This window comes from Lepus europaeus, chromosome 8, assembly GCF_033115175.1.
Source record: "Lepus europaeus isolate LE1 chromosome 8, mLepTim1.pri, whole genome shotgun sequence".
NCBI classification, from domain to species: Eukaryota; Metazoa; Chordata; class Mammalia; order Lagomorpha; family Leporidae; genus Lepus; species Lepus europaeus.
Window position 1 is genome coordinate 69,336,237 of NC_084834.1, and position 24,556 is coordinate 69,360,792.

General features: G+C 49.5%; 1 protein-coding gene across 4 annotated transcripts in view; it reads left to right on the top strand.

Annotated features, from left to right (window-relative positions):
* Positions 1–21,613, top strand: part of LEF1 (lymphoid enhancer binding factor 1) — a 137,520-nt gene extending 115,907 nt beyond the window's left edge. For 2 of the 4 annotated variants that reach the window (XM_062199126.1, XM_062199128.1), the window contains 3 exons: positions 4,324–4,372; positions 5,004–5,044; positions 21,069–21,156. In XM_062199126.1, coding sequence (XP_062055110.1) covers positions 4,324–4,372; positions 5,004–5,038 — 84 coding nt within the window. In that variant the 3' untranslated portion in view covers positions 5,039–5,044; positions 21,069–21,156. Of the gene's footprint in view, positions 1–4,323; positions 4,373–5,003; positions 5,045–21,068 lie in introns of all 4 variants that reach the window. The other 2 variants (XM_062199125.1, XM_062199127.1) reach the window with 1 other exon arrangement.
* Positions 21,614–24,556: the final 2,943 nt, after the last annotated feature.

The following is a 24,556-nucleotide window of genomic DNA, read 5'->3' on the forward strand; positions in this document are numbered from 1 at the left end:
GCAGAGAGAGAGAGAGAGAGAGGGAGGGGTCTTTCATCCGCTGGTTCACTCCCCAATTGGCCTCAATGGCCAGAGTTGTGCCGATCCAAAGCTAGGAGCCAGGAGCTTCTTCCAGGTCTCCCACATGGGTGCAGGGGCCCAAGGACTTGGGGCACCTTCTACTGCTTTCCAGGCCATAGCAGAGAGCTGGATTGGAAGTGGAGCAGCCGGGTCTCAAAGTGGCACCCATATGGGGATGCTGGCACTACAGGCGGCGGCTTAACCCGCTACGCCACAGCGCCGGCCCCAAGAAAGTATTTCTTTTCATTTTTTTTTTATTTGAAAGAGAGGCAGGGAAAGATCTTCCTTCCACGTGGCTCAGTTCCCAGCTGCCCCCAACTGCTGGGTCTGGCCAGGCCCAAGCTAGTAACATGGAACTCAGTCCTGGTCTCCCACTTGGGGGACTGGGATCCAAGTGCCTGAGCCGTCACCTGCTGCCCCCAGGATGTACACTAGCAGGACGTTGGAATTGGGATCGGAGTCAGGACTTGAACCCAGACCCTCCAATATAGGATGCCTGCATCCCCGGGGGAGTCTTCACCACTGTACCAAAGTGCTCCCGCCCGGGTTCTCTTATTTTATAATGGAATTGATTCTGTTCATGAAGGCTTTGCCCTCATGCCCTGATCACCTCCCAGAGGCTCCTCCTCTTTGTGTTATCACTTTGGGGTCAGGATTTCAACATGTATGTCTGGGGGGAACCCTAGCATTTGTCTGTAGCAGAGGTCATATTCCACATACTGAGAGTAGCATTAGAAATGTTAGCCAGGATAGTCCCTCTAGAAAGGGGCATGGATGGTGCCATTAACCAGTAAAGAGTTTGGCACGTAGCCCCTACCACAGGTGCTGCTGTCCAGCTTAGGGTGCAAGGACAGGCAGGACAGTGGTGGCAAGCAGGTGTGTCTGAGGTCATACAGCCAGAGACTCCAGAACTTTCTGAGCACACATTTATTTATTTATTTATTTATTTTACAGGCAGAGTGGACAGTGAGAGAGAGACAGAGAGAAAGGTCTTTTTTTTTTTAAATATATATATATATTTTTTTGACAGGCAGAGTGGACAGTGAGAGAGAGAGACAGAGAGAAAGGTCTTCCTTTTGCCGTTGGTTCACCCTCCAATGGACGCTGCGGTAGCGCGCTGCGGCCGGCGCACCGCACTGTTCCGATGGCAGGAGCCAGGTGCTTATCCTGGTCTCCCATGGGGTGCAGAGCCCAAGCACTTGGGCCATCCTCCACTGCACTCCCTGGCCACAGCAGAGAGCTGGCCTGGAAGAGGGGCAACCGGGACAGGATCGGTGCCCCGACCGGGACTAGAACCCGGTGTGCCGGCGCCGCAAGGTGGAGGATTAGCCTAGTGAGCCGCAGCGCCGGCTTCTGAGCACACATGTTAACTGATTCCTGGGAGTGGATCGCACAATTTGTTCCTGTTTTGTGTTCCCCAGACTCACTGGCTACAACTGTGACACAGGAAGTGAGAGGCCAACCGTCTTCTATGAGCCGCTGCACAATCAACCCTCCACCATGGTTGTTGGGGTTGTTTTAGTAACTGCCACCTGCCGATTGTCCGGAACTGGCTTGTGGTTCCTTCCCTGTTATTTTCTAAGCCTCACAACAAGCTAGTGGTGTAAATGTTATTATTCCATTTTTCAGGTGAGAAAATTGAGAGGTTGGAGATGTTAAGTGATTTGTCCAAGGCCCTGTAGTAGGTTGTTAAACTGCAATTTACACGCAGGAGTCCCTGACTTCAGACTCCTGTGTGGATTAGTTCAGTCGTGCGGTGCCTGTTTAAGAAGACTGCCCCAGCTGAATTTTTGTCCCTGAGCCAGGCTTCGGTTCTCTGCACAGTAAGCACCGCCTCTCAGTACAGAGCCTCTGTCCTGTCCTCTCTGTGGGAGGCTCAGTCCCTCACCTGACGGGTTGTCACTGTGCCGCTTCCTGACCCCATCCTGGCATCTCTTACCTGTGTTTGCCTAAGAGGAGAGAGCTGACCTATGTAAGAGCTTTACTGTACTGTGAACTTGTATAGATTGAAGTAATGAATTTTAACTTTTTAAAAGGACATAAAAGGGCCGGCGCCGCAGCTCAATAGGCTAATCCTCTGCCTGCGGCACCAGCACCCTGGATTCTAGTCCCGGTTGGGGTGCCGGATTCTGTCCCAGTTGCTCCTCTTCCAGTCCAACTCTCTGCTGTGGCCCAGGAGTGCAATGGAGGATGGCCCAAGTGCTTGGGCCCTGCACCTGCATGGGAGACCAGGAGAAGCACCTGGCTCCTGGCTTCAGATCAGGTTGTGAACTGTGGTTTCTGTATTATTTCTGTTATCTGTGTTCTTGCTTTAACTCTTCTTTTTTTCTATATACATAGCAAAAATACATTTTTATGATGATTATTCAATGTGTTACCTTCTATTCCCTTGAGAACCTTTTTTGTGATTTGGGTTTTTAAAAAATGTAAACCATGATGATAGTTTATCTTCCTTGTACATTAATACATGGCATCATTGAGGTCCCACTTAGTCCCCTTTTTCCGGCAGCGGCCACTGGGGGGTAAACCAACAGAAAAGGAAGAGCTTTCTCTCTCACTGTCCACTCTGCCTGTCCAAAAAAATAAAAATAACAAAATAAGGTCATAAAAGAAACTCACATATTCCCTCCCTCTCTTTCCCTGTCTTGCTCTCTCCTTGTGGGGCTGGAAAGAAGGCAGTTTTCAGGGAGCGAGTATAACGTGAACTTACCTGTAAAGCTTTTCCTCTGCCCACTTTTTACAGGAAACTGGTTTGCATATCTCTTGAATGAAGGGAAAACCCAACTTTGTTCATTCCAATTCTGTAACAGTCAAAAGGACTCATATCAGTTCCTAAGGCAAACAGAAGCCAAACAAGTGACAGTGCTTAAGCTAGAGATTTTGTCCTTAAAATAGCAGTTCAGGAATAGAACCTAAAGATAAAAAAACCAAGGCAGCTAGTGCCCAGACACTGTCCCTATCCGCACTGAGATCATGTAAAATAGTATCTCAGTGTTTTCAAAGGAAAATGCCCTATTCAGTGGTGTCACAGGTTTTCATGACTTCAGTTTGTTTTTATGAGTTTGGCTAATAGCTGAAGTTTTCACCACATTTCTTGGATGAAATTAGTCAAATGTCTGTGTTGTTGGAACTTTCAGGTTGAGTGCTTCATGTGTCCCAGTATTATCTGTACTTCTGTGTTGACCACACATGAGTTTTGTTTTCCGCATGGGAAGAACCCCTTAGTTCTTCCTATCTAATGTATATATTGATTTATGCCGACACTGGCTTGCAGTTAGAATACATGGTGCTGCTTCTCTCTAGCTCTGAGGCTCCGCACCCACAGCCTCGGGGAGTTGCTGCTTCCTATCCCAGCTGTGTTCCCAGTGTGTGGGAGCTGGTAAAGACCTGCGCTGCCCTGACCAACCCAAGGCCAGGCACCGAGGGGCAGACTGCCTTAGAGCACCCATGAGGAGATCGGTCATGGCCGTGAGCTTGAGTCACCAGGAGCTTGGAAGGAAAGCCCTACCTCTGCCTGAATGGGGGGGGCGGTGAAGTGTAGGGTGCAGAAGATTCTGGAAGAGTTGATACTTGAGACCTATGACTGCAAGGAAATGGGAGCTCAGAGAAGAAAAGGTGATGCACGTTCTGTTGCAGTTAGTTAAAACTACCTGGTACAGGTTGGTCCTTCACAGAAGTGGAATGTGGCTGTCCTCTATTTTTGAGAGGTAAGAGTTATGAAAAAAATGGAAGTTAAGACCACTATCAATGGGACCTAAATACTTAACGTTGTCATTGAGATGATTTTGAAATAGATTTAAAATTGCGTGCATATGATATGTACTGTGCCTAAGGAAGTAAGCTTCTTCATTGCTGGGAATAAGTCTGTGGTATCATCTTCAACTTTCCAGGTTCTATCTTATCCTTCTGCCTCTCTCCTTGGTTAGACCATGCCCATGCCACAGGGGCCATTGATATGTGGTCAGCACTGTGGAGCTTTGAGTTCAGGGTAGAATTTGCAGTAGTGTTTACACTGAGCACTAGTGGATTCTACTTCTGCGGTTAATAAGAAAAGAAATGCCACATGGAGCTAGCTTGCCGTGAAGGAGGTTCTATGGCCACAGCCCTAGTCCATCAGAGTGTGTGTATGTGTGTGTATGTGTGAGTGATATAAAGCGAGAAGGCATCAGTATCCTTTGTTCTCTGCCTGGCTGTACTCTCACGTCACATTCATTGAGCGCACAGTGCGGTCTGTGAAATGACAGTGTGCCTCTCTTCTTCCAGGGTAAGAAAAAGAAGAGGAAGAGAGAGAAACTGCAGGAATCTACATCAGGTAGGCACCGTGTGACTTTGTGGTCAGTTCTCATGCTTCTGCCAAGCACTTTTTAGACTTGCCTGCGTCCTTCCACAGCTCCATTCTGTGGTTGTAGTTTGTGATTCTTTAACTCTGCTCTCCTTCCTAAAATCCTTTATAATATTTTTAAAGACTTTTTAAATGTGTGACTGTGGGAAGGTACATGTTAAAACTTTCCCAAAAGCTGTCACCTGGAATCCTGGTTGTGAACTGTGGTTTCTGTATTATTTCTGTTATCTGTGTTCTTGCTTTAACTCTTCTTTTTTTTCTATATACATAGCAAAAATACATTTTTATGATGATTATACAATATGTTACCTTCTATTTCCCTTGAGAACCTTTTCTGTGATTTGGGTTTTTAAAAAATGTAAACCATGATGATAGAGTTTATCTTCCTTGTACATTAATACATGGCATCATTGAGGTCCCACGTATTCCCCTTTTTCCTTTCATTAAAAATAAGGCCACCACTTGTACTGCACAAATAAAAACGGCTGGTATAAGAACCATGAAAAAGCAAACGAGTCCACATGGTGTTGTAGCTGCTACATATTTGGAATGTACAAAAACTTCTTGAATAAAAATTTGTTAAAGACACAATTTTCTGCAGGTACAGGTCCAAGAATGACAGCTGCCTACATCTGAAACATGGTAAGAACGACTCTCTGGTCCTCCTGCTGCCGTCGCTGTAGAAAGAGGCACTTGCTTGTGAAGCTTCTTGCTCATATTGATTCCATTCAGCATTGCTCCTGAAACAGGAAAACTCCCCCAGAGTCAAATCCGTGCTTTTAACAACCTGATGGTTTTTATACCGGCTACGACTTTGCAGAATAGTTTGCTTTTGTCTCTTCTCTTCTATCCTCTTGCCTCATCTGTTCTTTCTCCATCCCCTTTCCCCTAACTCTTCCTTCTCAACCACTTCTTACTAGAGGCAAAGAAGAAAGCACAAACCATGAGCAATTTGGCCAGCTCAGGGGCAGCTTGGAAGGGCAACATTCTGCCCCGGGGACCTTTGCTCTCTAGGGACTTTCTCTTAGCTGAAATGCTGTGTGAACACTTGAAAGTAATTTATTTATTTCTAATGAGAAAGATACATGGGCTTTATTGTTGATGTTGTTGCTTGAGACGATAGCACAGACACGTGTTTGATTAACTGTGTTTCTTCTTTCCAGCAAGTTTTTTATTGGTCCCCATTGTTGCATCTCTTTCTGGTATTTAATGAGTTGTATTTATTTCACCGCCTTCTAATTGTTTTATCTGCATGACCACCAGCCGAGAGAATGTGGCTTTGTAAGTTAAGGCCCCTCCAGTCCTCATCCGGTCAAACTGCCACGTCACCAATCTCTACCTTCGGGGCTGCCCTGTCCTTGCTGTGGTGCTCATTCACCCACCACCCCAGTCCAGGTGCTCACACTTTGCACCTGCCCCAATCCCTTGGGCCACTTCCTGCCTCCAGACTGATGTTCAGGCAGTCCATCTTCCTTGTTGCTCCCAGGGGATTCTCTAAAACAGATTGATTGTTTCACTTCCCTGTTTAAAGTCAGTCTTGCGCATGGCCTGAGGATAAGGGAACAGGTCACTTAGTAAGGATCTGCTTCTCTCAGCTCACGCTTGCTGTCTGCCTCTCCTCTAGGGCACTCCCAGTTCCTTAGATCACTGGAGGGCACAGACTTCCCTGTGCTTGGGAAGCCACTTCTCTGTTGAGGAATGGATGGAGCTGCACAGTGTTCTTAGAGGAGAGCATTACAGGTGGACTGTCTGGTTTGCGACTAAACCAGATGACCACCACTCTAAATGTTTAGCACATTTGATGCCGACATTCCAAGCAGCTTCCCATTGGTACTAAGTTGATGTGATTTTTAAATCAGCTACATGCCTGGGCGATCTGTTTTGGCAGAAAATTGTTTCAACTTTCCTTATCTGTGAAATGGGAGCAATGGCAGCTTCTGGCACACAGTTGGAGCTCAAAATTGTTCCTTCCTCCTCCTGCTGAGACCTGAGTCAGTCACCCTCTCCCCGTGAAGCTTTTTTGATCTTTATTCAATTCCCTGGGTTTTTTAGGATCCCATCCTGGTGGGTTCTGTACTACAAGGACTGTTTACTGAGGGGCTCCTCTGAGCAGCCTCCCGGCTCTGCCATCAGGAGTGCAAAGATGCCCTAGTCACAGCCCCTGCCCTGGGAGCCGGCGGCAACACAGATGCAAGCATGGTGGGGTGCACTTGCTGCACATACTGTGCATGGTTTGTTTTGTTTCTGAAAGAATGAATGCCCGATTGCTTAGAACTGCCACCAGCCCTTTGCACATCCTGCCTCTCCGCAGAAAGCCTCAGACGCACAGCACGCTAGGGGCTGACACTCGGTACTGTCCCATGTCTTTGCACCAGAATCTTTGAAGCTAACCACTGCTACTAAAAATCAGGCAAAAGTGTATTTTTGCACCTCAAGAGTTTAGTGTCCTTCGTGATTAATATTACGCAGTATTCTAGGGGCTGGCATTGCCGTGCAGTGGGTAAAGCTGCCACCTGGGATGCCGGCATCCCATATGGGCTCCAGTTCATGTCCCGGCTGCACTTGTGTTTCCTGCAGTGGGGCCATTCATGTGTGAGACCCAGAGGAAGCTTCTGGCTTTGGTCTGGCCCAACCCTGGCAGTTGCAGCCATCTGCGGAGTGAACCAGTAGATGGGTGACCTGTCTTTCTCTGCCTCTCTGACTTTCAAATAAATAATAAGTAAATCTTGTTAAAAATGTACATAGTATTCTGGATGTAAAAGATGCCATTATTTTTGTCCTAAAATATATCCTCCACACTCCTCTTCTAAAATACAGGTTGAGTCTCTCTAATCTGAAAATCTAAAATCCTTGGAAATCCAAAACTTTTTAAAAGCATTCACATGGTACTCCAAAAAGTTTTGGATTTTCAGAGCATTTTAGATTTTCAGATTAGGGATGCTCAGCTGGTAAAGTCTATGCGTTTATTCCATACTCTGAACAACTGTGAAATCTGAAACATTTCTGGTCCCGGCATTTCAGATAAGGGCTACTCAACTCAACCTATAATAGGAAGTCATGGCTGTCCTTGTGCTTTCCCGCTAATCTGTGCAAGAAAAACAAAACGACCACCTCCACTGCCCTGAAACACACACACACACACACACACACACAACTTCTCATCAGGTGCCAGCCTCTGCGTGAGGCGTCATGTCACGAGAGCCTCTGGGGGCCTACCTCCCAGTCCCGGACCAGCCGCGCAGCCACTGTCCTCCTATGGAGAGCAGAACTGGCAGTCATTTGACAAGAGTTAGGGGGCAGAGGGGAGCTCACGGTCGGCACGCACAGACTTCAGCCAGTGAGCAGTGATAGTTTGCCTGCTGTTCCCTCATCCCTTCCTTAGAAACTGAGCAGCTTTACCGCATGCCTAGTAAACACCAGGCAGAGCTGTGAGATCCGGAAAGGCGGTGTTGCATGGAGCCAGGGGGGTCCTTACTCGCGCTCATGGCGTTGCTGTGAGGGTGGTTGATGAAAATAAACAGGAGGAGAGTCTCACAGTGGGGCACCCTTGGGGGTTCTGCTCTAGGCTGGGTGGTCAGGAAAGGCTCCTGTGAGGAAGTGACCCTGGGAAGCAGCAACCATTGTTATCCCTAGCCCACGGAAGGGCACTGTGTTCCGAAACAGAGGCAGTGACGGAGGAGAGACGAGAGGGGCAGAGCGTTGCAGCAGGTGTAGATGAGGAGTGAGGCCCCCCGGCCCTCAGGGTGGCCCCAGGTCAGCTGTGCAGCTGGCGCAGGTTGTGAGCAAGAGGCTTACAGCTGGCAGCCTCTGGTCTACACTGCCTCCCGGTGTTCCTTTACTTCCTGATCTGGAATCACTGTAGCATCTGAGTGATTCTTTGTAACCATAAGCATGTATATAACGTGGCAAAAGACTTGTACACAGTCCGGTTGCTCTGTCCTCTCCTACACACACCCACCCCCACCCCCAGCATGACCACCTCTCCTCTGCTTTGGGCTTGATTGCCCGCTGATGTGATCCCTGGACCTTACTGGCTCTTAGTTTTCCAGACCACAGCCTGTGGAAACAGTGGAGGGCAGATAAAACATGTGATGTGAACCAGATCTACAAAGAGTGATTTGAAACCCGTGTCCATGTGGTGAAGCGACTCCCCCAGGGAGAGTTTTTTATTTTTTTTTTGAGTAGGTTGAGTCCTCTTATGTGCACGGCGAAACTGAATGCTATCCTTGTGTCCTTAAAGAAAACGATTAATTACGTCTTGTAAGTTCAGACCAGCGTGTATGTAGTTCAGATCCTAGAACAGTCTCATTTCTGTGAGCTGTAAGGACGTCGTCTATTGAGAAGGAAAGGCCTCTAACCATGTTACTCCCTCAGAGATGAGTGGGTTTCTTGGAGCGCCTTCCTGCCTTTCGTGGGAGACCCCACCGCAGTCCCTGGCCTCCTGCAGCCCTGCACACAGGGTGGCCTGTTGGGCAGCTCCTCGCACCCAGCTGTGTTCCCCTCTCCCAGGGGTGTTTCTGAATTCAGGCGTCAGGAGAGCTTTCACTCTGGTGAGATCAGTTTGAAACAAAGCACAGTGACTGGCAGCCCACTTGACACTGTGCGGCGGCTTTCAGAGCACTTGGGAATGATCGGAGGCAATCCCCAAGCCGTGAGTCTTCTGAGGAAGCCGAATCCAAGCTTTCAGGTTTTGGACAACCTGTCATTTGTGGGAATTCTGGGAGCCCAGGGCCTCCAGAAACAAGACAGCACACACTCCTGCATGCCCACCTGGAAGGCGGCTGTTGTAAACTCCAAACGTGTGTGTATTCATTCACTCAGCAGACATCTAGTGAGGAGCACGATGAGCCGAATCCTGCGGTAGGCAGGGAGGGCGCTTGCTGACCGGACTCTGCTTCTGCCTGGGGAGCTTCCAGTTTAAGAAGGTACAGGTATATATTTTTTAAAGATTTATTTATTTTGAAAGTCAGAGTTAGAGAGCGAGCACGCGCGCGCACATGGACAGCGTAAGGTTTTCTGTACTTCCCAATAAGGCTCACGTTAACGGCCGGCCGTTGGACTCTGGGTACGCTGCCTGCACTGTTCTGCCATCAGATTTCTACTCATCCCGTCTCTCGGCCTGTCTACCACCTCAGCTCAGATGGGCGTCCTCTCTCTGAGCACTCTAGAAATTGAAAAGGAATATAAATATATGTAAACTCTTGCTCACTGGCACAGGCCAGTGTTGTTTGATGACTTTGAAATGTCACTTTTTCTTTGTTTTTTTGTGAATCAACTTGACTGGGTTTTGAAGATTTATTTATTTGAAAGGCAGAGTGAGAGAGGGAGAAGAGATCTATGTGCTGGTTCACTCCCTGGTGGGCCTCAATGGCCATGGCTGAGCCAAGCTGAAGCCAGGAGCCTGGAACTCCATCCTGGTCTTCCACATGGGTGGCCAGAACCCAAGTGCTTGGACCATTTTCCGATGCCTTCCCAGGTGCTATAGCAGGGAGCTGGATCAGAAGTGGAGCAGCCATGACACATACTGGCACCCATATGGGATGCCTGCATTGCAGGCAGCAACTTTACCCACTATTCCACAATGCTGGCCCCAACACAGACATATTAATGGGTAATGGCAACATAATGCTTTGTGTTGTGAATAAGTTGCTTACAGTACATTATATAAAAATAAAGAGAAGGGCAAGCATTTGGCTCAGTGGTTAAGATACTGCCTGGGGGCCGGCGCCATGGCTCAATAGGCTAATCCTCCACCTAGCGGCGCTGGCACACCAAGTTCTAGTCCCGGTCGGGGTGCCGGATTCTGTCCCGGTTGCCCCTCTTCCAGGCCAGCTCTCTGCTGTGGCCAGGGAGTGCAGTGGAGGATGGCCCAAGTCCTTGGGCCCTGCACCCCATGGGAGACCAGGAGAAGCACCTGGCTCCTGCCATCGGATCAGCGCGGTGTGCTGGCCGCAGCGGCCATTGGAGGGTGAACCAACGGCAAAGGAAGACCTTTCTCTCTGTCTCTCTCTCTCTCACTGTCCACTCTGCCTGTCAAAAAAAAAAAAGAAAGAAAGAAAGAAAGATACTGCCTGGGATGCCCATGTCCCACACCAGATGCTGAGGTTTGAGTCCCAGCTCTACTTCCAGTTCCAGCTTCCTACAGATGTGCACCCTGGGAGGCAGCAGGTGATGGCCCAGGTACTTGCTTCTCTGCTAGCCACTTGAGTGACTGGCTCCTTGCTTCAGCCTGACCTGGCCCTGGCTGTAGCAAGCATTTGAGGAATGAACCAATGTCCATCTGTCTGTCTCTCTACCATTCAAGACAAGGGGCAGGGGGAGGAAGGAAGGAAGAAGGAAGTATGTAAATCAGAGTGAGATCTGAGAAGGCTGCTGGAGCAGATGACCTGGAGCTGTCCGGTGGGGGAGGGAGTTCTTAGGGCTGACAGCACAGTGATTGGATTGCTCCGAGTCTCTAGTGTTCCGCTGCATGTTTGATTTAGAATACATAACAGCTGAAGAGTTTGTCAGATGTCAGCGGTTATCATCAGATGCTGAACTTTCTTCTGACTTAATCAGTATTCATAAGGAATTACAGCATTAGAAATGTTTAAACTGGAGAATTATTACCCTAAATTTTCTAATAAAAAAACTTTGAGTTATTAACATTTACTTTAACAAAAACAAATCCAAAAAGCCCAACCTCTCAAAATTATATAGATTGAAAAGATATTTTTAGATATTTTAATGTATTTCTTTTATTACATAACATCAAAGAGCTGGCTTAAAAGTAGAAACAAGCTAGTTTTAGGAAGTAGAACCCTCTGGTTACACACAGTCCACAGTATATTTTTGGCTTTGGCATTATCTTTGTCTTGAAGACTTTGAAAACTAAATGAAGAATTAAGGTTTGTTTTTTAGTGACTACGAATGTCAGCCTTTATTCCCCTGGCTCCAGGGGATGTGCGGGGAGGTCACTGACAGGTACAGTGCAGAGTGCGGTAGTTGGTTGTGCAGTGCAAGGGTTTACGTCTTGAAAGAGAATTTGTAGCTGCAGCAGCAGAGAGTGTTTAAGAGCCCGATGAGGTGGTTAAAGCCTGGGAACTTGGGGCCCCTGGGTCCTGGGAAGCCTCCCTACCAAGCCGCCAGTTGCAGAGTGCAGCAGAGACCTTGGCAGGCCTGGCGCCAAAGCTGTCACCCTGAGGCTGTGGTTCGAGCTGTGTCCAAAGCCAAGGCTTTAGCCGAGTCGTCTGAGAGTCAGCGTGTGTTCTCAATATTTTCAGTGGTCTTGTTGAGAGAGATGTTTATTTCCTATAATTGACCTGGTAAGTTTGACACTTTTGCCCGATCCTTTCTCCATGTCTGTTCCAGAAATACCTCTGGGTATTTGCTTCTGGGTTGGCATGTTTGGTTAGAAAACAAAGGCAAGCTCCTTAAAAATAATAAAATTTAAAGGAAGTTGGAGCTGGCTAGAGAAATCAAAAGGCCTGTCCAAAGTCTCAAGTAAAAATTAAGGCTTTGGCAACTAGAAATTTGAAAAATGGCCTCTTGTTTTACATTCTTCATCTTTTTGTAACACACTTAGGAAGTACTGGCCTAGAATTGTTAACTAAATGAGCAGAAGGCGTGGGGAGGGGAGCCTGGGCCTGGGGGTGGGTGCCTGCTGGGTCGGGGGGGGGACCCAGATGTCCCAGAGCAGCTGTGGCAGCACCTGGCTATACAGCTTCCACCTGCACCCTGCTTGGACTGGCCTTTGGGTGGGGCCCCCCCACAGGGGCACCTCCGGCCTGCCGTCTTAGCACAGTTGTGGGTTAGGTCCCATAGAGACTGCTGATGTCCCTTGTCTCATCTGGGATCGCAGTTCACTCTGATGGCCCGGAGAGGCTCCCCGCGGCACCTTCCGCAGAATCTTCCCCTCCGAGGCAATGGCGTCTCCATTCTTGGCGCTGTTTATGTCCCTAAATCCCTGCTACACCTGTCAGATTAGCAGAAAACTTGAAGAGAATTCACACGACCCTGACACTTGACCACAGCATTGCTTCCAGCATCGAAACAAAGGAGAGGCGAGGTGAGGCTTGGTCACACAGTCCTCAATAGAGGCGATGGTGTAAGGACACAGTGTGACTTGAGTACGTTCTGTATGGATGCATGCTTGGCCAGGGCGCCCTCGGAGCACTCGTGTGGTGGGAGCAAATACAGATGGCCCTCCACATCCACATCTGCAGAGTCAGTCAGTGGCAGGCTGAAAATACTCAGGTGGAAAATTCCAGCAATTTCCAGAAGGTGAAACTTGAGTTTTCCACACACGAGCCAGTACTCCACATCCACGTGACTGAAGCAGTGCGTCCTCCTGCCTTTTCTCCGGTCCACAGTCTCTCCCCAGCACTTGTTTGAGCGTTGCTGGCCTTGAGTCTCTGTGTGCCGTATAGCCGGGCCCACTGTGACTGTGTCGATACTGGATATATACAGACTCTGCCCCCCTTGTCATGATTCCCTAAGCAGTACATAACTTTACATAGTGTTTACCTCATTATTAGGCATTATAGTCTAGAGATGGCTTAAAATGTCAGGGAAGTTGGGTTATATGCCAATACAGTGCCACTTTATATAAGGGACTTGAGTATCCAAGGTACCCATGTAGGATCCTGGAACCAGACCCTCCTGGATACCAAGGGGTAACCGTGCAAAAAACAATACATGCTAGCTTAAGGAGAAAGGGGAAGTTTACCTTACAGATACAGAGGCATCTTGTGGAAAGCAAGGGAGGTGGCGCAGCAGGGTCAGGGAGCACTAGGGGAGGGTGGCTTTGCCGGGCTCAGCCGTCAGGCTCTTGCTGCCTCTTGTACTTGCTCCTCCCTGAGAATCACTCCCTTCCCCGCTCTGCAGATCAGCTTTCTCGGTGCTTTGAGTTGCATGTGCGGGGCTCCCAAGCGTGTATGTTGTTACAGGATCAGTCTCCCAAAGAAAGGACTCTGGTTAGCTCAGCCTGGGTCAGACTTCAACCCCACCCCAGAGAGAAAGTCACGAGACGGCTGTCAGGGGCGCGATGCTCTGACCTGAGTCACGGGGCTAGATCACTGCGAAGGGAGCTGGACGGCAACCCTGCAGGAGCTCCCTTCAGTTCTGCAGTGAGCTGTGGGCTAGCAGACAGGATGGTCTGACGCAGACAGCCGTGGGTTAAGACACAGGGAGCGCTTCATGCATACAGTGAAAGTGCTTAAAACCTCTGTTGCAGTATCCTTCCCGTCAATGCTCTTTTCTCTCCTTCATGATCAAAAGAACCAGAATTGTGAATAAGTTGCCATAGGATGCAGAAATTGGGAAATCAACCCTTATCTCGTGAGGCTGATCATTGTCATTGGAAAAAGAAAGGCAGGGGTGAGAAACATGAGACTTGTTACAACCCTCTAGTGATGCATAATATTTAGTGTTCGTGGAAGCCCATGAAATCAAATTCAGATCAGTGCATTAGCATAGCTTCTAGAATGAAAATTATTTTGCACAGATTTTGTTTAATAGCATACTTTTCTCACTGAGCTATCTGTAACTGGAAATGAGCCCCATGGATGGAGGTTTATCACTTTAAGTTCTGCAAACGCTTGTGGATGCATCTCATCTTCAGTAAAGGGAACTATTTCATGCACTGAAATATACCTTCTAATAAATACAGCACCCACTAACAAGGAATGTGTTGGTTTGCCACTATTCTAGATGAACCTAAATCATGTGCAGGTTTTTTTTTTGTTTTTTTTAACTTTATATGATTTTCTTATCTTCCTTCCTTCATTGTTTGGAATTATCCGCCTCCCCATAATAGTATGTGCCTGCTGTGTGGACTTAGGAATAATAGAATAAATGAGGTCTGATTTGAGGTGTAGCCAGTGCACTTATAAAGAAGGGTAAAATGTGCTATTGTTGTGCATAAAATCGTTGGCCATCACTGGGACATCCTGAGGCTTTTCATGCTTTTAGCTGTGTTCTTCCTACCTGCTACCAGCTACCAGGTAATGGGTGGGGGTAGGGGAGAGGAGGGGGCTAGGTGAGCCCTAGCAAAGGAACTTCATTCCTTTTGACAGAATGAGGGAAAAATTAAAGACATTCAATTGAACAATATTGCTCACATTTTGGCTCAAGTTTTTTAAGATTTATTTGGGCCGGCGCCGCGGCTCAATAGGCTAATCCTCCGCCTTGCGGCACCAGCACACCGGGTTCTAGTCCCGGTCGGGGCAGCAGATTCTGTCCCGGTTGCCCCTCTTCCAGGCCAGCTCTCTGCTGTGGCTAGGGAGTGCAGCGGAGGATGGCCCAAGTGCTTGGGCCCTGCACCCCATGGGAGACCAGGATAAGCACCTGGCTCCTGCCATCGGATCAGTGCAGCGCGCCGGCCACAGCGGCCATTGGAGGGTGAACTAACGGCAAAGGAAGACCTTTCTCTCTCTCTCTCACTCTCACTGTCCACTCTGCCTGTCAAAAATAAAAAAAAAAAAAATTTATTTGAAAGTTAGAGTTACACAGAGAGAGGGGGAGAGGCAGAGAGAGAGAGGTCTTCCATCCAATGGTTCACTCCCCAATTGGCCGCAACGGCCAGAGCTGCGCTGATCCGAAGCCAGGAGCTTCCTCCGGGTCTCCCACGTGGGTGCAGGGGTCCAAGAACTTGGGCCATCCTCTACTGCTTTCCCAGGCCACAACAGAGAGCTGGATTGGAAGAGGAGCAGCCAGGATTAGAACTGGTGCCCATATGGGATGTCCGCTCTTCAGGCCAGGGCGTTAACCTGCTGTGCCACAGCACCGCCCCCTAGGCTTAAGTTTTAAATTCATATCTGGTCTGAAGTTTTCTAGGTTTCTAGGTGCATTGTTCATGAGTATTACATTTTTCTTTTGGTTGCCCTCTTGGGCTGCTTTTTCTCAGCTCATGCTGTTTTGGGAGACAGTCTTTGCCATGAGAGACTTTTTACTTGTTATGCAGCCTGCACTGTTAGTAACTTCTACGAGAACTTCTGTAAATGGGGCAATTCTTGCTTTTTGCCCTAAGCATGTTGTGAGGTTGGAGCAGTGGAAATGGTATCTACAGGCTGTGTGTTCTGCCCTTGGTTCTGACGGATGCCTCTGCATGTGTTACCACCTCTTGTTCTGGGGCAGTCCTGGTTAGGGGAAATTGTCCAGTGCCGTGTGGCTGGCGTTGGCGTCACCATTCCATCTTTGACCCCGTCTCTCAACCTCCACAGTCCCTGATGGTGGCCGTGACCTTTCAGAGTGCCCAGCACGTGCAGAGCTCCTCCCACCCATCTCCTTCTGTCCCCTTAACAACCAGCATGAGGTAGAGTGGCTCATTATCTCCACCTTACTGGTGAGGAGACTGAGCTGCTCCTGGGTCTCCTACATGGGAGACTGAGCTCTCACGGTCAAGTGGTCACCCAGGATAACTCAGGTGGTCACAGATGGAGCGCTCGGGGCTTCTGTCCTCAGGGCCTATGCTCTTCACCCACGTGCATCATGGCCTCCCCACACCACATAGACCAAATCAGACACACAGGCTAGTGGTAAATATGTTTGGTTTAGAGAAAACTAAAGAATGTGCACTGATCCTGTTGCCTCGTTTGTAGAAGGTGAAGTCAGCACCTTTAGTGTGGGAGGACTTCCCACACAGAGATTTGGGCTGGATAAAGAATTCGGAGGTGGGTAGATGAGGAGGGTCCACCCTAGCACTTCAGTTCCCAGAACTAAAGTGGACTTCGAGGCGCCCTCACGGAGAGCCGCGCTCCACAGTGTTCCTCCAGGATTGGCAGCGGTCGTTGGGGCCCGGCCTACCAGTGAGATGTGTGTCCTCACAGAGAAGACGCGAAAGCCTGGGCGGGCTGGTGATGGGGGAGGACCCGAGGTTTCCCCAGGGTGGTTGGTTAATAGGTCCAGGCCTGTTTAGAGTCATCGCAACATTCCCAAAGTCTGCCTCAACTGATCAAGATGCCTTTGGCTCATCACAGGGGAGGAAGCTGCCTGAGGTCCTCCGGCCTTGCCCAGTCCCAGCCTGGGTCTGAGGCCGGAGCTGACGACCCCTCCTCCTCCCCCAGCTTCCAGGGTTTTCTGCATCAGAGCTTTGCGTTTCGTCTGTGGAAACAAAACTCAAGTGTGATCCTTCCTTTTCTCAAATACTAGGCGGGGTTTACTGCCAAGAGCCCAACCTGGAATTCTTTAGGTTCTATTTGGCTCCTGGAGAAGATTTAAAAATTGCAAACTTAATTCATTTGGTTCTTTTTAAAAGACTTTTTTAAAAATTTGAAAGACCAACACAGACACATCCATCTTCCACCTACTGGTTCACTCCTCAAGTGGCCACAACAGCTGGGGCTCAGCCAAGCTGAAGCCAGGAGCTCCTTTCAGGTCTCCCCTGTAGATGGCAGGGGCCCAAATACTTGACCATCATCCACCTCTTCTCAGACATTACCAGGAAGCTGAATAAGAAACTGAGTAATAGGGCGGCTGCTGCTGTAGCACAGTGGGTTAAGCCGCCATCTGTGATGCCAGCAATCCCATATGGGTGCTGGTTCGAGTCCTGGCTTCTCCCCTCCCGAACCAGCTTCCTGCTAATGCACTTGGAAAAGCAGAAGATGGCACAAGCGCTTGGGCCCTTGCACCCATATAGGAGACCCAGAAGAAGCTCCTGGCTTCAGCCAGGCCCAGCCTCAGCCATTGTGGCCATTTGGGAGAGTGAACCAGCAGACAGAAGCTTGCTCGCTCTCTCCTCCTCTCTAACTCTGCCTTTCAAATAAATAAATCTTAAATAAAAAGGAAACTGAGTAACCAGGACTCAAAAGTGGTACAGCAGTGTGGGATGTGGACATCACAATTGGTGGCTTCACCCACTATGCCACGCCAAACCTGTTTTAAATTCTTTAAAATTTTTATTTGCAAGGCAGAGCTCCCACCATCTCTCAGATTCCCACAACAGCCAGATTGGGGTTGGGGCCAAAGCCCATTAAGACATCAGTTAGGACACCTGCGCCCCACATCAAAGTGTCTGGGTTTGGTTCCTGCTGGTGTAGACCCAGGAAGCAGTGAGGACGGTTCAAGGGTTGAGTTCTTGCCGCCTCCATTGGGCTTTCTTTATCCTGCCTACAAATAGAGCAGATCTTGGAGTGCCTGAACTTCTAAATGCAGTCTGCCCGCCTCCAGGACAAAGATGCTATCGCCTCGTGAAGGACCTTTAGGATGGAAAGCAGGAATGAACGATAATTTAGCTCCAAGGCAGTACAGCAAGAGCACACGTTTAGAGCGCAAGAGCTCCTTTGGACACTCACTGGTTGATCCTAGGCAAGTTAGTAAACTCCCACAGCCCCAATTTCCTTATCTGCAAAAAGGATGTGTGGAGCTACAGACGGTTACCTGAAGGCCTGGGCACAGAGCCCACGTCCAGGGCCGATGTTCTTCCTCCCTTTCCCTCACCAGCTTCACTAGACAGGGCCCAGGGACCAGTGCGAGCCTTGCCACTCTCCGGGGGTCACCTCAGGCCGGTTACTCTGACCACATGCCTCAGTGTCCACTGGCGAGCTGGGTCATGCCCGCTTCCTGCTCTGCCGTCTGCACCCCACTTCCTGCATACACAGGTAACGTTGTGCAACGTGGGTTCACACCCTAAAATAACAGGCTTTTGGCTGTTTTCCCCCAGGGAGGAAAACTCAGGTGCCTGCTGCACACCAATTGCTGCAATTACAACCTACATCTCTGCCCCTTTCTCACAAGGCTGAGCTCTAACATTCCCTCCTCCGCCTTGGAAGTGGGGTGTGAGGAGGGAGAAGGGGTCTTTGATTTATTCACTGTGGTTTCTCCCCAGCTGAGCAGGCAGGTGACGTTACTCAGGGCCAAGGGGCGCCGCAGCTTATTTCTAGACCAGCTTGGGTCCCAGGTTGTGAGGGCCACGCCCCCTCCTCCGTAAATCGGGGTCCTAGCACAGCCCTGGGGAAGGGCACTGGGCTGATGAAGCCCTGGTTCTTTGCTAGACTATAGATTTGACCCTGGGGAGCAGGGTGTCCCCTATTTCCCTTTCTTCTCTGAGGGATGTTTGTTTCCCGGAAACAGCTCCTCTTGAGACCTTTAGCACCTGGGCTCTTGGTAAGTGGCTCTGCCCACCAGGGTTCCTGGTTGGCTGGGTGGGAGTGGAGTGCGGTCCAGGAGAGCATGACGGCTTCCAGTTGGAAGAGGGACGCGCTGCCTTCGAGTCCGCCAGACCAGTGGCTGGCACGGGGACTCGCGGAGGAGCCAGCCCGAGCCTCCCCAGATGTGAGGCGGGCCTGGCTGCGCTCCCTTTGAAGCTGAGCGCGGCCGGGAGAGTAATTGCCGGCTTTGATTGCGCAGGCTTCGCGGCTGGGTCGGGCTGTGCTGAGGCTCGCCCGGCCCGGCCCAGCCTCCCCGAGCCCCCCAGTGAAGCCTCAGATGTGGGAAGGCTCCAGGCTCCGGAGCTTCATGCCTGTGGTTTCTTGAAAAGAAATCTTGATTTGACCTGTTTTCTATCTGTAAAACAACACTGGGAGGCCCCTCTGCTCCCATCTGGGGGTAAGAGCTGCCCTACCCTAGCGGCCAAGGGCGCGCCCCCCGACTTGACAGCGAGGGCGGCTGGTGCTGTTGTGAGTGCGCTGCTTACACCCTTAGGAAAGCGCCTCTAGGGCCAGCTCCTCAGCGTGGTGCAGGGTGGCGCTGTGGAGGGATGGAACCAAGAGACCACAGGAGGAAGCGACTGCACAGGGGGGCTGTAGGGGGTCTCTCCAGGCAAGGCACACGGGGTGGACCCTGGAAGGCACCGGCCACCTCAGGCGGGCCTGTGTGTCATCACAGTTGAGACAGCAAATCAGAAGAGGCAGAGAGGGTGCTTTCGGGTAAGGCGAGGAAGGGAGAGGGTAGGGCCAGCAGTGTGGCATGCCGTGGCCTGGGAGAAGTCAAGCCCCGCTCAGGCCCAGGGGTGCTGCCTGTACCTCAGGACCAGAGCTCGCCTGATCCCAACAGAGGGACAGCTTGTCCTGCCCCCTGCCGGGGGTTCCAGCCGCCAAGGGCATCCCAGGGCTCATCGCAGGCTGCCAGCCTAGCACTCAGCAGGAAGCTGGAAGAGGGAAAACCTTCCCAGAAGAGCAGCCTTGACGCTGTCTTTGAAAACCTGTGAGGCAACAGTGCAACCTCAGTCGGCCTCCGGGCCACTCGCATCCATCTCGGGCTCCACCTAAGTAAGCCCTCTTGCCTGCTGCTTGGCAAGGCAGGACCAAGCTTCGGCACCCAGGTTAAATAGAAAAAAACCACAACGCTGTAGTGTGTACTTTCCTGTTACCCAGGGAAAGGTCAGTCTTGGCATAGAATAGGAATTGTCAGACCGTTTGCTCAATTGAAAACGGTGCAAGGCTGACCTCCCATTTTGTTTTAGGCTTTTGCCTTTTCCAGTAGCTAGTCATTTAGACAGTCTCTTCATGGTTCACATCTGTTGTTTCTGGGGACAGCACCAGTGGTGACTGCAGTAGGAGTGCTGGCTCCATGACACCTGCTGCGTGAGCACCTTTACTCTGTGAACCGGCTGCAGCCTCCGGGGCAGGCGCCTCACAGCCCTGTTCTGTACATCACTGTCCGTCCATAGAAGCACATGACTAACTGGCCATCTGGAGTGGTTTCAGCATTAAGCTGTGTCAGAACTTGCTTTCTCTTCTGATTCTCTCTCCACTCAAAAGCATTATTAGAATATGGAAATCTCATTTAGAATTAAAAGGGAATGTGTAACAAGGATGTCAGTCTCGAGCACATGCGTTAGGATTCACGGGAGGCTGGGGAGGAACACAGCGCTGCTCAGCTGAGCTCGCGGCGGGGGGGGGGGGGGGGCAGCCTGGACCTTCACCCTGCCTTTACTTCCCTTGTGTCTTTGTCTCATCTCGTTACAACGTGGAATTCTTTGTGACCACTTCCCACAGCCTCAGTGTTAAAGCTTGGAGCATTTGGGATTTCTCCTCAATGAAAATCATCACCAATACCCAGCACCAGTTGCTTTAAAATACTTGCTGAGTATATTCCCAGGCTAACATTAGAGATGCTGGGCTTGAGGGGGAGAACAGAGGATCTTGAGAATTGTCAGGGCGTCAGTAAACCCAGAGTGGCCCGCGTCCTAGGGCCTGGGGACATGAGTGGCCAGGTCAGGCTGGGTTTGTCCTTACAGGAGCCAGTAGTATGCTGCTGGTGTTTAGTGAGTTAATGCTGTGTAGAACCATACAATGGCTCCCCACAGTGGCCCGAATCCACCAGGCCCTTGAGAATCCCAAGCCTGGCCCTGGCTATTGCTACCCTGTCACCACCATTGGCTACTGGTGTTCTTTAGACATGCTTGCTGTTTATTTGTCCGGGGGGGAGGGGGGGGATATTTTTGGCATTGCTGTTTTGTTTTTATGATGACCCAAAGTATGAAGTACATCTCACATCAGAACTCTGTACGTACGCATTCATGGAGCCAGAGTAAAAACGTAAAGTCAATACACGATCCTCACCCCGAGATAACGTCTGAGGATTTGTGGATACCGTAGCACAATCTGTTTTAGCCGTCACCAAATCCGAAAAATGGATTGATCGAGTGCAGAGGTGCTGAGACGTGCTGTGTTCAATACAGGTTACGGTCTACGTAAAGGCCTGTGGCAAATTCCTATTAACAACATTTCATTTGTTCCTTCTTGAGGTGGAAAACGAAGCTCATTCCCCACGTGCAAAGCCAAGGCAGCGACCCCAGGACCTCTTCTGGAAATGGAAGCTTGTTGAAAACCCAGACTGTCTCCACGGCTTGCCCAGTCGACCCCAAAGGAGCATTTGACACCAACCTCACCCTGAGGTCACTGCTGGAGACTCCGATCCATACAGACAATCACTGCCAACTCCCCCTCCGCCCGCCCCCACTGTCTACTGCAAGAGCCCAGATCCACAAGAAAGCATAAAACGGTTTTGTTCAAGGAAATTAGCACATGAGACGCTAGCAGGCCCTGGGTCAGCCGAGCAGCTTCTCTCCCCTCACCTCTGCGTGCACTTCCCAGAGCGTTTTGCGTCCACACCTGTAACCTTTTGGCAAGGACAGTAGCTCGGCTGTGTTTGCCTGCCACGCGCAACTGGAGCCAGCAGCCGGCACACCCGCCGGCGTCGCCAGTGGAGGGATTTGAGGAAGAGTTCCCTCTTCGTTCCTGTCTTCATTTTCCTTTCTCTTCCTTTCCTAAAGCTTTTATTTAACAGTGCAAAAAGGATCAATCTTATGTTTGCTTTTTTTTTTAAACTTGAATTTTTTTTAACTTACACTTTTTAGTTTTTGGTTTTGTTGTATATTTTGCTGGCTATGAGCTTTAAAAAATTCAAAGGTCTGGAAAATTTTGAAGTAAAGCAATGAAAAGCAGCCTCATTCTGAGAGAGTGCTTTTCCAGACTCTGCCAGCTCCTCTCTGACCTGCCCCTGATGCACAGTGGCCTCTGTTGTCAGGTGTTCAGAGCTAAACAAATGCAGTGGCCACATCCACACCACCAGGAGCGATTGGCAGTCCTATTTCATTTTCCTTCCGATGTTGTTTTTAGTGGTTAACAGATACTTTGAGCAGGGCTGTCTGCAGTGAATTTTCATTTCTTTTCCTTCTCACTCCCTTATTGTAAAAAGCCCAGCACTTGAATTGTTATTACTTTAAATGTTCTGTATTTGTATCTGTTTTTATTAGCCAATTAGTGGGATTTTATGCCAGTTGTTAAAACAAACATTGATGTACCCATTTTTTTTTTTTTTAAATAGCAAGGCACAGCCTTTGCCCCAAACTGTCATCTAACGTTTGTCATTCCAGTTTGAGTTAACGTGCTGAGCATTTTTTAAAAGAAGCTTTGTAATAAAACATTTGGAAAAAAAAAAAAAAAAAAGGTGTCCTTTCATGAGAGGCATTCCTGGTTGTCCGGAGTCGGCAGTGAACCAGAGCCACAGGCGGCCGGGGCGCCTTCCGTGTCCCCCGAGCACGCTGTCCTCAGATGCACCTGCATGGCGGGGGCCGCCTTCCCTTCCAGGTGCAGGTACGGAATAGGGGCAAAGGACAGGAGTCACCAGGTTAGACGGCGTGAGGCTCCTGCTGCCAGAGCAGCTCGCCACCCTTGCGTGCCGCGGCTGTTGGTTGCCGTGGTCACTGCCACTGCCGTGTGTGCAGCCACCTTCTCGCTCTCTGTAGCATGCTGGTTCCCAAGCTGGGCTCCTCAGAGTATGGGTTCCAGTGGGGAACTCCCACCCAGCCTTCCAGAGTTAACATGTATGTTCCCAATTTTGTTTTTTTAAATAAAAGATTTATTTGAAAGGCAGAAGTAGAGACAGCAAGAGATCTTCCATCTACTGGTTCTCCAAATGGCTCCAATGACCAGAGCTGCGCCAGGCTGAAGCCAGGAGCCAGGGCTTCTTCCAGGTTTCCCACATGGGAGCAGGGGCCCCATCTGCTGCTGCTTCCCCAGGTGTATTAGCAGGGAGCTGGATCGGAAGTGGAGCAGCCAGAACTTGAAAGGTACCCATATGGGATGGCAGTTTTGCAGGCCATGGCTTGATCCGCTACATCACAGCACCAGCCCCAAGTCCCCAATCCTGAGTGTGTAATCCACAGTTTACCTTAAATTTTTGTTGTATTAATATGTAACTTAGTATTTCACTTGGTAAAACCTGTATGTTTAAAGTGTCTATCTCATGATCTTCCACAGTGGTTTTCCCTGCTACTTTGAGAACCACCGATATTGCTAGTCTAACTTAAAGCTCTCTTGCTGAAATTCTAGTTCTTTCTCCAACCTTTAATGCAGCTGGGGAACAGCTGGCTCCCATACTTGTAATAACCCTCCATGTACTGCACTTGAAGATTGCCATTAAATCACCCCTCCGATTTCTCTTCTCCAGGCTAAGTAATCCCAATTCCTTGAACCTTTCATCATCAGTCCTTTAATCATTTTCATTACTGTCCTCTGGAACCTCTCCAATTTCTGTTCATTTAGTCCTAAACTTGAACCAGAAAAAAAAAAAGTATTCAGAGGACCTACTTGTTATAAAGGTTTCATATTCAGGCCAAGCCAGAGCTTCATTTGAAAATTATCTGAATTTTGATATGTATGAACCAAGTAGTTAAAAGACTATGGCTGGAATTTAGCAAATTCAACAAAACTGTAGAAGTGACACTGCAGTATTAACTTTTACAAAGTGTAGCAACACATTGTGTTTTTCTAGATCTTAGGGTAATTAAAATTTGCTCATTGAGGAAACAGATGTACTGGGAAATAAACCTCCTGCTCAAGGCTCCAAAGCCCACTCGACTTCTCTCCTGGTCGTCCTCTAAGTTCATGATACACCAGAAGCGAGTCAGCAGGGTCAGCAGAAATGGGTCGTTAGGCCCCTCTGAGCCCTTGCCTGCGTCCACAAACAGGCCCCACTCCTGGTTTTTGGTAGTTCTCATAGGATATCTTTCCCCCAAAATAACTTCCATCTTACTGCACAGTGCTCATTCTTGGCCACTCGGCAATAGTTTGAGGACACTTAAGAGTCCCCTGAAATCCGTGATCCGGCCAAGGTGACCGCAGGTGGGACCCAAAATATTCCCTATGGATAGGGGCTAGTCCAAGTTGATAATTGGTGTGACCTGTGAATGATGTTAGAAATACCCAGATGGGGGGCCGGCGCTGTGGTGCAGCAGGTTAAAGCCTGGCCTGAAGTGCCGGCATCCCATATGGGCGCCGGTTCTAGTCTGCTAGTCTTCTAGCAGAAGATGGCCCAAGTCCTTGGGCCCCTGCACCCGCGTGGGAGATCTGGAAGAAGCTCCTGGCTTTGGATCTGCGCAGCTCCGACCGTTGTGGCAATCTGGGGAGTGAACCAGCAGATGAAAGACCTCTGTCTCTACCTCTCTCTCTGTCTTTCAAATTAAAAAAAAAACAAAACAAACAAAAAAAAAAAAACCAGATGGGGCCGGCATTGTGATAAGCCACTATGTGACACCCGCATCCCATATGGACCCTGGTTTGATTCCTGGCTGCCACTTCTGATCCAGCTCCCTGCTAATGCACCTGGGAAAGCAGCAGAGGATGGGCCAAGTCCTTGGGCCCCTGCACCCACGTTGGAGACCCAGAAGAAGCTCCTGGCTTCGGCCTGGCCCAGCTCTGGGCATTGCAGCCATTTAAGGAGTGAATAAGC